The sequence below is a fragment of the Podarcis gaigeae genome (genome assembly GCF_964106915.1).
Source record: "Podarcis gaigeae genome assembly, chromosome: 9".
NCBI lineage: Eukaryota > Metazoa > Chordata > Lepidosauria > Squamata > Lacertidae > Podarcis > Podarcis gaigeae.
The window spans coordinates 13,115,835-13,132,851 of NC_139685.1; the positions used below are offsets into that span (position 1 = coordinate 13,115,835).

At 42.2% G+C, this 17,017-nt stretch overlaps 1 protein-coding gene across 2 annotated transcripts in view; it reads left to right on the plus strand.

Moving 5' to 3' along the window:
• The first annotated feature begins 3,321 nt into the window (after positions 1 to 3,321).
• Positions 3,322 to 17,017, plus strand: part of SLC34A2 (solute carrier family 34 member 2) — a 30,411-nt gene continuing 16,715 nt past the window's right edge. The window contains exons 1-5 of one of the 2 annotated variants that reach the window (XM_083754957.1): positions 3,322 to 3,492; positions 10,053 to 10,146; positions 10,273 to 10,407; positions 13,894 to 14,022; positions 15,698 to 15,841. In XM_083754957.1, the coding sequence (XP_083611083.1) occupies positions 10,056 to 10,146; positions 10,273 to 10,407; positions 13,894 to 14,022; positions 15,698 to 15,841 (499 nt within the window). In that variant the 5' untranslated portion in view covers positions 3,322 to 3,492; positions 10,053 to 10,055. Of the gene's footprint in view, positions 3,493 to 4,076; positions 4,191 to 10,052; positions 10,147 to 10,272; positions 10,408 to 13,893; positions 14,023 to 15,697; positions 15,842 to 17,017 lie in introns of those variants that run through there. The other variant, XM_083754958.1, reaches the window with a different exon arrangement.

Consider the following 17,017-nt stretch of genomic DNA (forward strand, 5'->3'; position numbering starts at 1 on the left):
TGTGTAAATTATCTTTCCATTCTTTCCAACACTCCAAAATCTGAATGAGGTATTTTGAATCACAAAAACCTGTTTTGCCTGTCTAGAGAACAGGATCTGACCATTTTTCACTACATTGAACTTTCAAAATTCTGATAACTTCAGTATTTGAAGAACAATTTTGCATGACAATGGAACTATATCAATTTATTTACCCCTGTGCTTGGAAGTGTACTTTCTTGGGGGTGGGGGAAGAGAAATGGATATTTTGAATAATTATTTTATGTCATTAGATCTATTCTTTTTAGGACATTTATAAACTTTTTTTCCAAAGTAGCAAAGAAATTTAGAAGAAGGTGCAAAATAAAGCAAATAGAACCAGAAACCTGCCAAACATAAATAATAACCAAGTTTACCACATTTAGAAGGGTTGTGAGAATAAATCAGTGTTTTTCAACCACTGTTCCGCGGCATACTAGTGTGCCGTGAGATGTTGCCTGGTGTGCGTGGGAAAAATTGAAAAAATCAAAAGATTTAAAAATAAAGTATTTTATAATTTTTCATATTTCTGTTTACTTACTATTTCATAATAAAATACTTTCTTTGTGTTTATTTGATTCCTATTCAAGAGAATTACTTTATATATAGTCAATATAGGGACAGAGTTAAATTTTTTAACATTTTCTAATGGTGGTGTGCCTCGTGATTTTTTTTCATGAAACAAGTGTGCCTTTGCCGAAAAAAGGTTGAAAAACACTGGAATAAATGAAGTTTAAGTAAAAATCAATAGTTGCATATAGTTTGTTCACTATCAACTCAGTTTAACCTTACAAGCTGTTTTCACACAGTGGCTAAAAGTATGATCCACAAACTAAGAAGTTTCAGGTTCAAATATTTTTTTCACCCCAGAACCTACTCACTTTGGTAAGCTACTGTCTCTCAACCTTGACCTCCCTACATCAGCAAAATGATGATGTTAGCATAATTTGCCTTTCAATATTGTAAAGGTAAAGGGACCCCTGACCATTAGGTCCAGTCGCGGACGACTCTGGGGTTGCGGCGCTCATCTCGCTTTATTGGCCGAGGGAGCCGGCGTACAGCTTCTGGGTCATGTGGCCAGCATGACTCAGCCGCTTCTGGCAAACCAGAGCAGCGCACGGAAATGCTGTTTACCTTCCCGCCGGAGTGGTACCTATCTATCTACTTGCACTTCGACGTGCTTTCGAACTGCTAGGTTGGCAGGATTTCAATATTGTAGCAGGTATTAATGGGCAATTGTGCCATAGGTAATTTTAGACTCTGGACTGAACTGTCTTAGGGGCATCTATCAATGGCAATGCGTATTATTTCTATTGAAGATGTGGTACCCAGCCACGCAGTGCACTAATCTCTCTGCATCTCTTGTTTGTTCTGCTGAGTGGGACATTGGACTTCTGCCCCCAAGTCCCGCTTTGCTGTGATAGTGACTCTGGAATCTTTTGACACCTAAAATATGCTATTGCTGCATGCCACCTCAGTCTCCAATCGGTGATACTGTACATGTAATGATGTGTGGGATTCAGCCAGAAAAAGGCTGCAAAACAAGTCATAGGCCTTAATTATTTCTGCGACACCCATGGCTGCAGCATTATGATGTCACCATTACATGTGAACCAGTCCTGGGTAAATTCTGCCAAATACTGTAGCGTAACCAGTCCACATGCATGATATAAGGAGGACAATAACTAATCTGTTGTGTGTTCCGACACACGGAAGGAAGATGAGTGTGCTTGCCAAAGGAAACTGCAGTAGATGTTGCTAAAATTTACAGGGAATTTGAAGCTTCCTTTGGTCTGTCAGTTTGAGCTTTGTGTGACTCCTATTTACAAATTAAGGTATTTACTGGCAGTACAATCGCAACGTGGCACATTTAGGAATGTGTACTTACTTTGAGTAAAGCCCCCTTCAGGGGTAAAGGGGCCCCTGACCATTAGGTCTAGTCGCGGACGACTCTAGGGTTGCTGCGCTCATCTCGCTTTATTGGCTGAGGGAGCCAGTGTACAGCTTCTGGGTCATGTGGCCAGCATGACTAAGCTGCTTCTGGCAAAGCAGAGCAGCACATGGAAACGCCATTTACCTTTCCGCCAGAGTGGTACCTACTGATCTACTTGCACTTCATGCTTCCGAACTGCTAGGTTGGCAGGAGCAGGACCGAACAATGGGAGCTCACCCCATCGCGGGGATTCAAACTGCCGACTTTCTGATTGGCAAGCCCTAGGCTCTGTGGTTTAACCCACAGCGCCACCCATGTTCCCACTTACTTTGAGTAATACCATGCAAACACTGTTCTACTCGGACACTTACATCACCAGTAGTGCTTCCAGGTTGTGCTCCAGATCACAATAACCCAACTAGCTGCAGAATTACTTTGTCCTCATCACTTTGATATTTCATTGCCAGATATTGGGATTGGATTTGGAAGGTTTGGATATAAATGCTTGCTCAGCCCTGAAGTTCAACGGAACGACCATGTCACCACCTCTCAGACTACTTGAAGCCTTGTTCAGAACTGAGCATTATTTAGCTGTTAATCCACTGTTTCCCCTTCAAATTAATCCACACTTGCACAAATCTGCATTTGCATATGAGGAACAATTTAGGTCTTTCCCCTCATATCAATAGGCATTTCCTTATGTGCTTCTAATTTGTTTATCCTGTCAGGCTGCTTAAGGACCTTGTTTTTTAAAAAAATCATTTCCCCACCTGGGAAGTGTTCAAATGCCTACAGTTAGGCAATTGTAAATTCTCAGCACACTGTTTTTAATGTGGTTTGCTTGCGCAGTTTTCTCAGTTTTGTGCAAGGCTGAGGGACCAAAACGCCGGAAATAATTACTAGCCCAGCTGGAAAAGAAATGAAAACATGAGTAGTGGCCATGGAAAGAGGAGTAGCGGGAAGTTACAGTTGATCCACCGCCAAAATAAATTGCCTGTAACCCTGAGTTGAGCAGTTCAGAGCCCAATTCCCCCCAATTTATCTGACTATCTATGTATTGGGTGAACCTAAATTTACAGGGAGAAGGCATCAATATTGGTGTTTGAGCGTAACATCATGTGGACCATGCAAATTAAGTGGGAACGAAAACAAAGTGGACGAGCTCTTATGTACTGTTGTGATGGCAAAATGAGGCGAAGGCATATTCTAGTTTGCCTGGAAGCCTTCAGCTAGGGTGGAGGAGAACGTTAATTATATTGTTGACCATGCAAATTGAACACCCTTAATCCAGAGATCCCCAGCACTCATTGGCTAGCTAAGGTGCAGCAGCAACAACAAAAAACTGTCTGTGATGCATGCAAAGGTAGACAGTTCTGTTTCCACCTACTCTAGGTGTGATCCACTCAGCAGGCTAATAGAGATAAAGGTGGGAGGTGCACTTGCTTATTTGGAGAGACATTGGGAGTTTTTGAAACACTGAAGATGGTTTTGGATGTAGGAATTTTACTGAGCAGAGATGTGTCTCAGCGGTGACTGACTAGGTATGTACACCAACTGAAATTCAGAACAATAAAATAGAGCAGTCCCAGTACTTTGCAAGTGACTTGCTTGTGAAAGACTGGTTCTTTCCCCAATACGAATCAGCATTGTGAACTTTCTAATTTGCTTACTTACCTTGCGATTCTTTGATGTCATTTGATTTCTGGCTTTGCCGGGGTACGATTACCCGGAGCGCATATAAATTTTTAAAATCTTTTCTAAAGAAAGGCACTAGGACAGCAGCAGCGGCAGCTGAAACAAAAGCTGAAGTTTTTCTACCTCAGGAGAGCGAATTATGACATCATTTCGTTTGGAAAGGGGTTCTTAACGAGTTTGGAGAGAATTAGACTTGCTTTTTATCTGATCTTTAAAAAAGAAAAGGAAAAAAAAAAGATCTGCAGCAAGATAAAACTATACCACTAACAGTGCTCTACCAGTCAGGACAAGTTTTTATCTTAAATGAAAAAGAATAACAAAGGATGCAGTGGCTGGCAATTTAGATGGATGGATGTAATCACCTTTAAACTTTGAAGCAGGACTATTAAAGTTCCTCCTTTATTGCTGATGGGGTATTTTCTGAGCTGGTAGGGTGCAATTGGAATTTAACCCGGTGATGAAAGCGTCTTGCTCTCTCTATATATTGTAGCTCCCCACAGAGATACCTTTGTAAATCCTTCATTGTCTGTGAAGGAAGGAGCAGGTGAGTAAAAGGAAATCTGAGCTCAAACTTTCCATTGCCTTTATGCTTTCATTGATGTTTGCCTCCCAGATGTTCCTCTAAACTACCTAGCAGCCTGTTGTCCCAGTGCAGGAAATCTGAAAATTATATGGAATTCTGTTTTGAAGTCTTTTCTTAATTGTACGTCAACTGAGATATTGTAACCCATAGAGGCAGCCCACATTTATTAACCATAAACTAGCTGTTGGGTTAAGAATGTTTGATTTCTAAAGATCAAACATATTCAAAGTACGGGAAGTTCATATCAAATGTTGGGTTTCTTTTTTATTGTTTGTACAGAAACCCCCCCCCCCCTCATTTTTTTGAAACCATTTAAAAAATATATTTCAAAACTTAAGTTTTACTCAGAGTAGATTCTCTAAAATGAATGAACATGTTATGGCCATTGTTTTCAATAGGTCTACCGTGAGCAAAACTTTGCTGAATACCTACCACAATATATGTCTCGTTGCATTTTCAGGGTATTCGCAAAAAGATGCTTTTTCTGTGGCTAATTTGCTTTGATGCACTGAGATAAAGAGGTTACACTGTGCTAACACTGTCAGGTGAATATAACATTAGGCAGACATCCACTGAGATCAGGGTAATGGTTTTTCTATTAGATCTGGGTGCTTTCTTGAAGTGGTCATTATGTTTTCTTCCTTGGGATTCTTTACTTGGGTTTGAATGTACTGTATGTTTTATTCAGAGTGCTCTTATGGCCCCAAAGGATAAAAGAGGAAAGCAGCTAACATGATACTTTTAACCGGATCTTTATCTACTGTGAGAGTAGGCAGGCTTTTGAACTTCACAGACATCTTCCTCAGTGATGCAATCAGAGACCTCAAGATCCGTATTTAAATTTTGGGCATTGCACTTCCCCTTGCCTGCACCAAGAGGAACAAATTTAAATGCCGATCGGTCTCAGGGATGTCACTGGAGCAAGAAGAACTTGTCCCAGCCAATTTAAACTGGTGTGCACACATGCTTATTAAAATTATGACTTGTTGTATCATGTGCAGCACTCTCTCTCTCTCTCCAGTGACATCACTAGGAGCGCTGAGCTGGGTAGGAAAAATAAGTCAACACCTTTTAAGTAATGAAGAAACAAAACACTTTTTAAAAAGCTGAATCTTTTAGTCTAATATTACAAAATTGAGACAGCTGAGCTAGATTCTAGTTTGGTATAAAGTTGCCTCATCCTGGAGCCATTTGTTGATACAGGCTGACTTGCACGAACTTTTTTTTTTTAATGCGAGTTTGGCAACACCGCATCGTTTGAGCAGCAATTTTGTCTGCTGCGTAATGTGCTTATTGTTATTCTTATTGAATTTTTTTTATTGCTCTCTCTCTCTCTCTGTGTGTGTGTGTGTAGGTACACCAACGTTTTATTTTCCAAGCGATGCTATTTCTGTTTTAAGATCCTGGGGTGGAGTGGATAGCATGTTGTCTTTAGATGATGGAGACCCAAGCTAAAATCTCTGCCAAGCCGTGAAGTTCAGTGGAGGACCATGACACAGTCCTTATCTCTCAGTCTAACCTACTTTAGAAGGTTATTGTGAGGATTAAAGGGAAATGGAGACACACAGTATATGCTATTTTAAGCATCGCGGAAGAAGGGCTGGGAGAATAACTTGTTAATCCTCCTCACAAAAACCTTGCGGCTAAAGAGAGTAATTTGTCCAAGCCCACAAAATGAGCTTCTGGAAACTTTAATATAGGTCTTTAAAGCCTGAGTAGGATGAGGTTCCTGCTGGATGTCAGTAGTTCTTATTAGCTGTTTTGTGTGGCAGGAGAATTCCTATGTGACACGACCAAAAGCACAACCTCATGGACACAGATTCGAATAAGAGGCAGAATAGTGAAGGGAGTTTTGGGATAGGTTTCAGGAAAGCTATAATCAAATGCTTGCTCAGCCATTAAACTTGCTGAGTAACCTTGGGCAAGTCACGGTCTTTCATCTTTATGTACCTCACTGGGTGAAATTGGGAGAAGCCCATGTACGCCTCCTGGAACTGGTGGAGGAAACTTTGCATGAGGATAATTGACAAAAGACAGGATAATTGGCATGAGTAATGAAAACTGCAGGTGCAAATAGATTTCTGCAGCCAAGTACGTTTTCACAAGCATCCATACCGTGCGAGCGTTTACCATGGAATGTATTCCTGGCAAACATCGCTTTTGAAATGCAAAAAAATAATAATTAACAAATATTTAAATATTGCTTGTGAAACCAGTCTGACAGCAGGTGTAGATAATCCATAAACAAATCGTAAACAACGACAATGAAGAAGGACCAAAGTGGCCAATCCCAGGTGACAGTCCAGTAGGCATTTTGCAACAATTAGTTGTTTTTCAAGCGCAACTCAATTACGGCAGTCCAGTCTGGAGGTTACGGAAACATTAATGTTGTTCATTAACTGGAAGGCCCTGACTGCATAGACAGTTGGCTTGGAGGGAACACGCATTGAAAATGTTCAACGCTTCTGTTTCTTCAACCTTGAATGTGGAAAGTTAGCAAGTGTTAATATGTCTCTCCAAAGGATGCTTCAGGCCAAACATACAAGGTTTTGTTTTCCTCTACTTTCGTGTATCCTTCAATATCTGAAGAGAGTATTCACATATGAAACTCTAACCGCTTGCTGAGTTAATAAGTGGTTATGATTGATACTACTTTTCCACAGGAATCACCACTCCTGGTTTTGCTTCAGTTTCTCTTCGTCTGCTCCCCTGTAATTTTGAGTTTCCCAAATTGGGTTTCTTTACTGTATTCACTTGAAGTACAACTTGTCCTTTCATTGGGTTGTCATGGATGGCAAGCCGCAAACAATGCTTTGTAGTCACATACAAGTCACTGGTTTTATACCTCTTTGTGTTATACCCAGGGGAGTACAAACAACCTCTTCTATGGGAGGGAAAAAAACACCGTGAGGAATCTAGCCAAAGAACGCTGACAGTGATACTCCTTGAGAGCCAATAAGTCATATTAAGGCTATTAAAGCTTGGGTATGATCCTGTCAGGTAGTTGAGTTCAACAGGACAGAGTTTCACCCCATAGTTTATTCTCCCGCTAGAAGTACTTTCATATGCTTGACATCGTTCAGTAGGAAATATTCGCTGTTATACATAAAACAGAGTGAACTTCCATGAAAAATGAGGAGCAAGGTGGCTGAATGAGGGTTTGCCAATGATGTTGTTAGTGTTACAGACCCTCTAAGTGTCCTTATTTTCCAGGGGCTTTCCTGATTTAGAAAAGCAGTCCCTGTTTCTGATTTGATCCTGGAATGTCCCACTTTTCCTTAGGATGTCCCTACAGTGGTACCTCAGGTTACATACGCTTCAGGTTACATACACTTCAGGTTACAGACTCCGCTAACCCAGAAATAGAATCTCAGGTTAAGAAATCGTGCTCCAGCGGCGCGGCAGCAGCAGGAGGCCCCATTAGCTAAAGTGGTGCTTCAGGTTAAGAACAGTTTCAGGTTAAGTACAGACCTCCGGAACGAATTAAGTACTTAACCCGAGGTACCACTGTATTTTCATTGGAGAAATGTTGGAGGGTATGGAGTTATCTGACCCCTGAACTGTCTGAAGGCATCCTGTATAGGGAAGTGGTGTTTTTTTTAAAAAAAATGTTTAATGTTTTATTATGTTTTTATGCATGGTGGAAGCTGCCCAGAGCCCTGGGGCAATGCAATAACATGTGTGGGGTATAAGTAGTAAAATTATCATTATGGAATGGGATGTCACTATTTCTATCAGAGAAATGTTGGAGGGCATGGTGTTATGCGGAGTAAGAATAATAATTTTTAAGTGTAGACAGTTCAAAGAGTTTGGGCTGCTTTGTGTGAGTTGGTTGGGGGGCTTTCAGTCACCACTATTTTTTTAATCTGAAACTTTCCAATTCTAAAAATAACCTATTGTTCTTTAAGTTGCATACACACCATACATTTAAAGCATACCTCTCTAAAAATGAAAAAAATCCTGGGAACTGTAGTTTGTTATGGGTGCTGGGAATGTAGCTCTATGTGGATAAACTACAGGTCTCGGGATTTTTCTTTTTCTTCTGACGGGTGTGTGCTTTAAATGTATGGTGTACTTTAAATGGCCTTCAATCAGTACTGTAACAAATTAAAATTAAATACAACAAATTAAAAACCCTGGGTTTTGATAATTTTTAGGTGGGGCACTTATGCTTTAGTTTTTGAAAGTACACTCTCTAGTCCATGGGTAGGCAAACTAAGGCCCGGGGGCCGGATCCGGCCCAATCGCCTTCTAAATCCGGCCCGCAGATGGTCCAGGAATCAGCTTGTTTTTATATTAATAGAATGTGTCTTTTATTTAAAATGCATCTCTGGGTTATTTGTGGGTCCTGCCTCGTGTTTTTACATGAGTAGAAGGTGTGCTTTTATTTAAAATGCATCTCTGGGTAATTTGTGGGGCATAGGAATTTGTTCATTCCCCCCCCCCCAAAAAAAAATCTAGTCCGGCCCCCCACAGGGTCTGAGGGACAGTGGACCGGCCCCCTGCTAAAAAAGTTTGCTGACCCCTGATCTAGTCACAACCTGGCTCAGGGATGGAATGAGAAAGATTGGTGGAAAAGTTGTAGAGAAGGACTAGAATTCAAAATCTGCAACAAATCTGCCTGTGAAACTCTAGTCCCAGTTACATATTGTCCTCATTCGGACATAACACTAAACTACAGTTTAGAATTACAAGGCTGGGCAAACCTCAGGCTCATGTATCTGCCGTCTCTTCCTCCGACAAGGAAGAGATGTGCTTTTCTGCAGCGCATGACTAGAGAAGAATCACTGTGCTGAAAGCGATGGTGGTAAGAAGGGCTGAGATCTCACTTTGGTACTTGTGAGCTAAGTCGAAAGCACAGTAGCTTGTTAACTGGACACCTTTAGAATAAATGTACACCTTTCATTCTATTATAACACAATTACTATTACGTTAACTGTGTTTATTTGTGCTGGTTTGTGATCACTGTGGTCAGCAGCTTAGCAAGTCGGGGGACATGAAGACCGTTTTTTGGACAGGTCACGTACTAAAGAAGAGGCTTTGTACCTCTTCAAATTAATGCAACCTCAGGGTTACAACATAAAAGGAAAAGAGATTGGGAGGGAGAAAGAAAAAAACAAACCCAGACACTAGTTCTTGATTAGAGGGTTCTTGTTACTGCCAAATGGAATTGAAAAATTTAAAGGAAAGGAGGAGTAAAAAAAAAAAAAAAGGCTAATAACACTTTAATGTTCACAAGAATGAGCTAGTATCATTCCAGGAAGTCAATGGAATAATTAGGAACCAAGAAAGGGAGGAGGAATAAACCAGCCATTAGCACTGTCATTTTCTAAAAAAGTTGAAATAAATGAATTAACACTGAGAGCATAATCCTGCACATATTTCCTCTGTTCAGTGCTGCCTTTGTTCAGTAAAGATGCACAGGAGTTCAGCCTAAAACTGTCCCCGTTTAGGTGACATTCAAAATGCTTAGAACTATGGTATTTTCCTCTTTAGAGCAGTAAGAGATGAAAGAGTCGAAAGTGAGAGACAATTGTTCATTCATGATTGCGTTCATGCATGATTGCTAGATCGATAAACGGGTAGCTGTTTGGGTTTGTTCAGATATTTATTTGTAATGTGGAATGTGAGCTACCTTAGTTAAAATAAAGGGGTTGGGAAATACGTTGTTGATAGCATGGCATTGTATAAATCCCTTGAGGAAATGGCATTGGTTCATACAGGTTAGTATTCAGAGTTGATTGCCTCAGATTCATATAATTAACCCTTTTGCATTGAAATGCTTTGGCTCTGACCTTTCGTTGGTGGATCATCTCTTTGCAGGCGATGGCTCCAAGGCCTGAACTAGCAGGAACAGACGCAAGCAAAGCCCAAGAAAATCAAGTCATGTCTGACAGAGCGATGAACAACTCAAAAGGTACATAAACAGTTACCATCCCTATTCCTATATATCCTATATTAACATTCTGTTTAGAAGAATGTGAGTTTGTATACTCAAGGATAGGTAGGAAACAGTTATTAACTTGCTTGCTGGTTCTCTCAGGTGAAGCGGTTCCTGTCGGAAATCAGCTGGAACTTTTGCCCGCTTACTCCACCATTGCCTTGGCAGCAGAACCAGCGCCAGAATTTGACCCATGGAGCTTGCCAGAGCTCCAGAACACAGGAGTAAAGTGGTCAGGTAAGAACCTGTCGTGGATATTTATACTTTCCCACCTTAATTTGTGCTTCCTGCATTGAAGGCGGTTGTTCTAGAATGGGGTGACCAACTCTCAAGAGACTGCGATCTACTCAAAGAGTTAAAGACTGGCAGTGATCTACCCCCTTTTTTGGAGTTCGGGTCAAAGTTTTTGAGCTTTTTTTAAGGAAGAAATGCCCTGTTTTCTGGGCTTCAGGGCAAAGATGTTGAGCCTTTTTGAGGGGAGACAAACTTGTTGAGCTTCTTTGGGGGGAGCCAGTGATCTGCCAGTGATCTACCCCAGATGTCCAGTGATCTACTGGTAGATCACGATCTACCTGTTGGACGTGCCTGGGATCCTCCGGAATCCTTCCAACGCTATGGTTTTCCAATGTTAGCTTTCTAGAAAAAGGGACAGCAAAGGCCAGGTGGAAGTTGTTTTAATCATTGGCTCTGAATCTTTGTGCCTTTATTTACCTATCAGTACATGGGTGGCGCTGTGGGTTAAACCACAGAGCCTAGGACTTGCCGATCAGAAGGTTGGCGGTTCGAATCCCCATGACGGGGTGAGCTCCCGTTGCTTGGTCCTTGCTCCTGCCAACCTAGCAGTTCGAAAGCACGCAGTGCAAGTAGATAAATAGGTAGCGCTCTGGCGGGAAGGTAAACGGCGTTTCCGTGCGCTGCTCTGGTTTGCCAGAAGCGGCTTAGTCATGCCGCCTCCCTCGGCCAATAAAGCGAGATGAGCGCTGCAACTCCAGAGTCGGCCACGACTGGACCTAATGGTCAGGGGTCCCTTTACCTTTACCTTTAACACCAAACTATCTGTATTCTCTGATTTGACATGCTTTGTTTTAAAGGTGGACAGCTGAGCAGGCCAAAGAGCAAATCAGTGCATCCGCCAATGAAAGGTCTCCCATTGAACATGTTGCGTTTCCCATGTTAGGGAAGCAGGGGAAATCTCTCAAGCTGCAACCTTCTTTTCCATTTAGGGTGTTCAAATGCCACTGGGTTCTGCAAGCAGGTTGTAAACAAAATTGGTATTGCTGTTGGCAAACAGATCACCTTGGGCTCTAAGCTGTGTCCATTTTTGATGGTGTCAATGCTGACCTTACTTCTCAACAATTAATTCCATATCTGTTGGTTTCTGCTGGTCTAGTAATCTTTCAAAGGTGGAAGGATGCATCTTGTTATTCTAGGGAAAGACATGTTCATTGCTGTTTCCGAAAAGCTGGCACTGCGCTCCAACTTTTCTTCTGCTTGGGCTGTCATTTGTGATTTACATGGCCAAACTATCTTATGGCTGACACATTCCCACTAAATATGTGTTTATTTGGCAACATTCATGATCATTTGATATGCTTGGTACAAATATGAACCTTGTCTTCCACTCCGGAATATATTGTGCACCACCCATTCTTTTAAAAAGCTTTCTGTGATTGCTATTTTATTATTTTGTAATTGTATTCTTCCTGCTATAGGGACCCGGGTGGCGCTGTGGGTTAAACCACAGAGCCTAGGACTTGCCGATCAGAAGGCTGGCGGTTGCTCGGTCCCTGCTCCTGTCAACCTAGCAGTTCGAAAGCACGTCATGTGCAAGTAGATAAATAGGTACCGCTCCAGCGGGAAGGTAAACGGCGTTTCCGTGCACTGCTCTGGTTCGCCAGAAGCGGCTTAGTCATGCTGGCCACATGACCTGGAAGCTGTACGCCGGCTCCCTCGGCCAATTAAGCGAGATGAGCGCCACAACCCCAGAGTCGGTCACGACTGGACCTAATGGTCGGGGTCCCTTTACCTTTATTCTTCCTGCTGAACTCAGAGGCAAGACATAATGCCATGTTGTCCAAAGAGATCAGAATGGCTTCCACGTGGATTACCAGGCAGACTCCATTCAGGAATCTTAACAAGCTCAGAAATCCTTTGTTTACACATTGGCTCGTGCCTCCAAACCATTATTTGGCCCCAAAGTCTGTTTCATTTTCCGGATCCCTTTAGTCCTTTAGTGAGGTCAAAGGCGGTTCTCCACTTCCTGTGGTAGGAAGATCCCCATCGGAGCTGCTTATGTTTTGGTGACAAGTGGAAGTTTAGAGTTGTGGACTGGTTCTGTAGAACCCTCCTCTACCCATGGAAACACGTTACCTTCTGTATTTCCAGGGGTAGAAACAAGATGGAGAAGCCAACCAGGCAATTCCAACAAGCAAAGACATCACCTATTAGGGACATACAGTGAATTATTTAAATATGTATCGACCTGTGCTGATGTGTACCACAACAGGCAAATTCAGCGCGATCTTCCAATGCTTAAAAGTGCATGGGAACTCTCTTGCATGTCGAGGTCCCCAGGGCCACCCCAATAACTCACACATCACACAGAATTTTTTGTTTAAGGTTTTTGGCATAATTTTGGCCACAACTTTATTAAAATACAAATTTGTGAGTGGTTGCTTAGGCATTGGTTGCGACTATCTGCCCCCACCTTGGGGGACAGACTGACATTCCGCACGATGCAAAAGTCAGAATGGGGGAATACACTTGGGGGTTACGCGGAGCAGGGAACCTGCCCTCACCCCAAATGCAACCAGGAGCTCATTGCTATGGCCCGAGCCCCCTTGACAGAGTGGACAAGCAATAGTTAGCCCCCAATTCCTTTAACGGAATCCCTTGCAGCAGCAGCATTAGAGGGGCAGGCACAGCCAATCCATGCCCCTCAACCAACCAAACCATAAACCAATGCCTAGCCTTACAAGTTGTGATGATTTGCTACGCAGTAGGCAAAAACCAAATGGCCCCAGCCAATCAGCCAGATGGACAAAATTCCTACCAGGCCCCCGCTCCAAAGCAGATGACCCCATGACAGGCATAGCAAGGTCAAAGCGAACAACCCTATTCTAGGGAGGGAGGGACGGGCAATCCGCTGCACGGGCAAAAAGAGGAAGGCCTAGCCTCGTGCAAGGAGTTTTAGCATTTCTGGCTGCCAATCAATAAATGTCAACATTAATTTCTTCCCAACAACAAAGGAAGCCCCAGTCGCATCAGTGGCCAACGATCAGTTAGCCCACTCCCAAATTTGGAGTGTCCTGGCGGCCCCCACCGCAACATGTGCTCTCCATGAAGGAGAACACGCTTTGTAATAATCTTCTGCCCCTTTTTGTTTCAAATTAATGATGCTATTTTCCTAATAATATTATGAAATTTGAGTAAAAACATAAATAAATAAAATTTATCATTCTCACATTTTGCTTTAAGTAGGGCAAAAAGGGGTAATTGGTTTTGGGTTTTTTTAAAAAAATTATTGGGTTTTTATAGCTTAATAAGAATCTTTTAGCTATAGTTAAATTTTAATAATGAGAACATTCCTTCTGGTTTATCATCCACCAAACTCACAGCATCAGCCTTGACTCCACAGACTTGCAGGAAACCGATTGACTGCTGAAAATCAAGTATTAGATTCTTTGCTGTTTTGTATATGCAAACTTGTTTTGTGTTTTGCAGAGCTGGATGCGAAAGGCAAAATATTCCGTGTGACAAAAGGATTTGGAAAGTTTGTCCTCTTACTCGTCCTGCTCTACTTTTTTGTCTGTGCCTTGGATGTGCTCAGCTCAGGCTTTCAGTTAGTAGGAGGTAGGAAAACACTTTCATCATGGTTACCTAAGTCTCTGTTTCTGTAAAAAGGATCTTGTTGAGTTAAGCCTCACCCCTCCAGAAGAGCCCACTTCAAACAGATGAACAGAAAAAGAAAATGTCAGTAAATGAATGCTGACGCCCCTTTATTTGCAAAGGTGCCTTTTGTTTTCAAAATTCCAAGGGGGTGTTGACATTGCTTTATTTTAGCTTCAGGTATTAGTCACGGATGGTATAGATGGTGTCAGTCGTTGGGATGAATTACAAGTCAAGCTAGACTGTTCTATGGAACCTTAAACTTTTTACAACGGTGTTATGTAGTGTGATATTTTGTGGGTAAAAGAGGGGCTGGGGAAACCCAGCCAGATGGGTGGGGTATAAAAAATAAATTATTATTATTATTATTATTATTATTATTATTATTATTATTACTACTACTACTACTACTACCACCACTTTACAGATTCATGACAAAGGCAGTGAACACACACACACACACACACACACACACACACACACACACACATACACACATTCTATGGTTCTATATAGTGATACCTTTCCCGAAAGCCTGCAGCTGCTGTGAGAAAAGGGAAGAAGAATAATGTCTACTGTTCGTTGCTGTCAGTAGTATCTGGACAAGGGATCTCCCACACATCTGCTTGTCCCATGGCTAGAAAGTATGGCTCCAAGCAGTTTCCCCCTTGCCTCTCTCCTTTCTAAGGGAAAACCTGCTCTTTAGCAATAGATAGGAACAAACAGCAATCTGGGGGAAACCCAAATGGCTGTTTGCTTCAATTGAGCACCAAAGAGTGGTTTTACTTGGGGGGAAGGAATGGGACAAGAGGAAGTCTCGATATAAGCCCTAAGGCTTCCTGAAACTTGGCCCTCCAGATGTTTTTGGCCTACAACTCCCATGATCCCTAGCTAGCAGGACCAGTAGTCAGGGATGATGGGAATTGTAGTCTCAAAACATCTGGAGGGCCGAGTTTGAGGAAGCCTGCCCTAAGTCTTGGGGTGGTTTTGCCTTTGCATCAGAGCAAGCAGTTATTTACTCTTCCTTACATGAATGAACGGCAGCCAAAATATTTTATACAGGAGGCATAAGAGTTGGGTTCTCTGGGGGTGGGGGTAATCTCTATTTAATGGCAGATGAAATACCTTTGGTGAGTCAATAATCACCCCTGCCACAATACGCAGAGCTGCCCCCTGGCCTCTTCATCCTGCTCACAAAAAGCACGACAGAAAATTGGAAACTGGGTTTTCTACATATAGGTCTTCTTCTTTGGCGATCACTCGTAGCCAAGTAAGATTGTCTTCCATAAACACGGTTTTAACAGTGAGTCCGTAAGTGACTGTGGAGGCCAATTCTGGATCCAGATAACATCCTCCCACAGTGGGGACATGTGTTTCTGGGTGGTGAGGGTTTGCTAAGTGTGCCTTCCTCTTAGCACATTTCTCCCTTTTGCCCTGAGTTTGAGCGTCTTCAAAGGCCATGTCACCTTTGGTCAAGGCTGTTCTCCAATTGGAGCGACCGCAGGCCAGTGTTTCCCAGCTGTCGGTGTTTATACTACATTTTTTTAGATGTTGGAACCATTTAGAAGTTGGAAACTGGGTTGTCTGGATATAGGTAGCAATTATGTTATTCAAAGACACAATCTATCTTTTTTTGTAGGCAAAGCAGCAGGGGACATCTTCAAAGAAGGCTCCGTGTTAGCAAATCCTCTTGCAGGCGTAGTGATTGGCCTTCTGGTGACAGTCATGGTGCAGAGCTCAAGCACGTCCTCATCCATCATCGTCAGCATGGTGTCCTCTTCAAGTAGGTTAATGGTACAAAGGATTGGTAGTTAATGGATGTTTTAGTTGAAATTCTTGCATTGCAGGGGGTCATCCCTTGGGGTCTCTTCCAAATCTACAATTCTATGATTATAACAGCCATACAAGAAATATTTAAAATAACTAAGCAAGTATTAGACATCACCCCAGAATTGGCCCTACTAAACATCTTCCAAGACAACAATGCCCATTTACACCACAAAGAACTCATAACCCACCTACTTTCAGCAGCCAGAAACACCATAACCAGACACTGGAGAGACCTGTCAGGAGTAAGCATGGACCAATGGTACCAAATAGTATGGGAAACAGCCCTACTAGAAAAAATAACCAATAAACTGAAACTGACACGGGGACAAACAGAAGAAGATGCATTTACCCCGGTATGGCTCCCCTTTATCACATACACAGCCCAACAAGACAATGACAATAATCCACCAACAGCATACAAATCAATATGGATAAACCTGATCCAAAACACCCACCCACCCCACTCACACACGAAAACAAAGACCCCCACAGCCAATCACAAACAAACAACCACACCCTAGGCCAACCCCAACCTCTCTCACCACCAAAGGAACACAAGTGAACAGCACAAGCAACGCTGACACCAAACCCTACATACATTAAGCATATTAGAAACATCACCACCCCACTCCACCCCTCCCATCTTTCCCCCTCCACCCCTTTTTTCTCCCCCTAATGTCTCAACAAATGAAACAGATTTATAAAAATGTTACATGGAAAAAATACAAGAGACATTACACATACTTCTGTAAAACAAGAAAATCTTTAAATAAATAAATAAATAAATAAATTCTATGATTATAGATTTGTTCAGGTCATCCTGAAAGTTGTGCAGGCACAAATATAGAGAGAAAAGGGGATATTGGAAAAGCATTTTCATAAAAAACTACTATGGGAATATCATATTGAAAACAGGAACAGACAATGTGTTTGGTGTGCCTTTTCTGTTGTAAAGACAGGAGGAAGTACACCTGATAGAACGCTGCCTTTCTGAGTAACTCTTTTAAGTTGTGTGAGACTTGGTCTGGATTTTGTAGCCCTGGGTAGGAAGGGACTCTTAGGAGCAATGTTGTGGGAAGAGCCAAGGTCAGTCTGTGGTTGCAGAGCCTATATTTCAATCATTTGATCA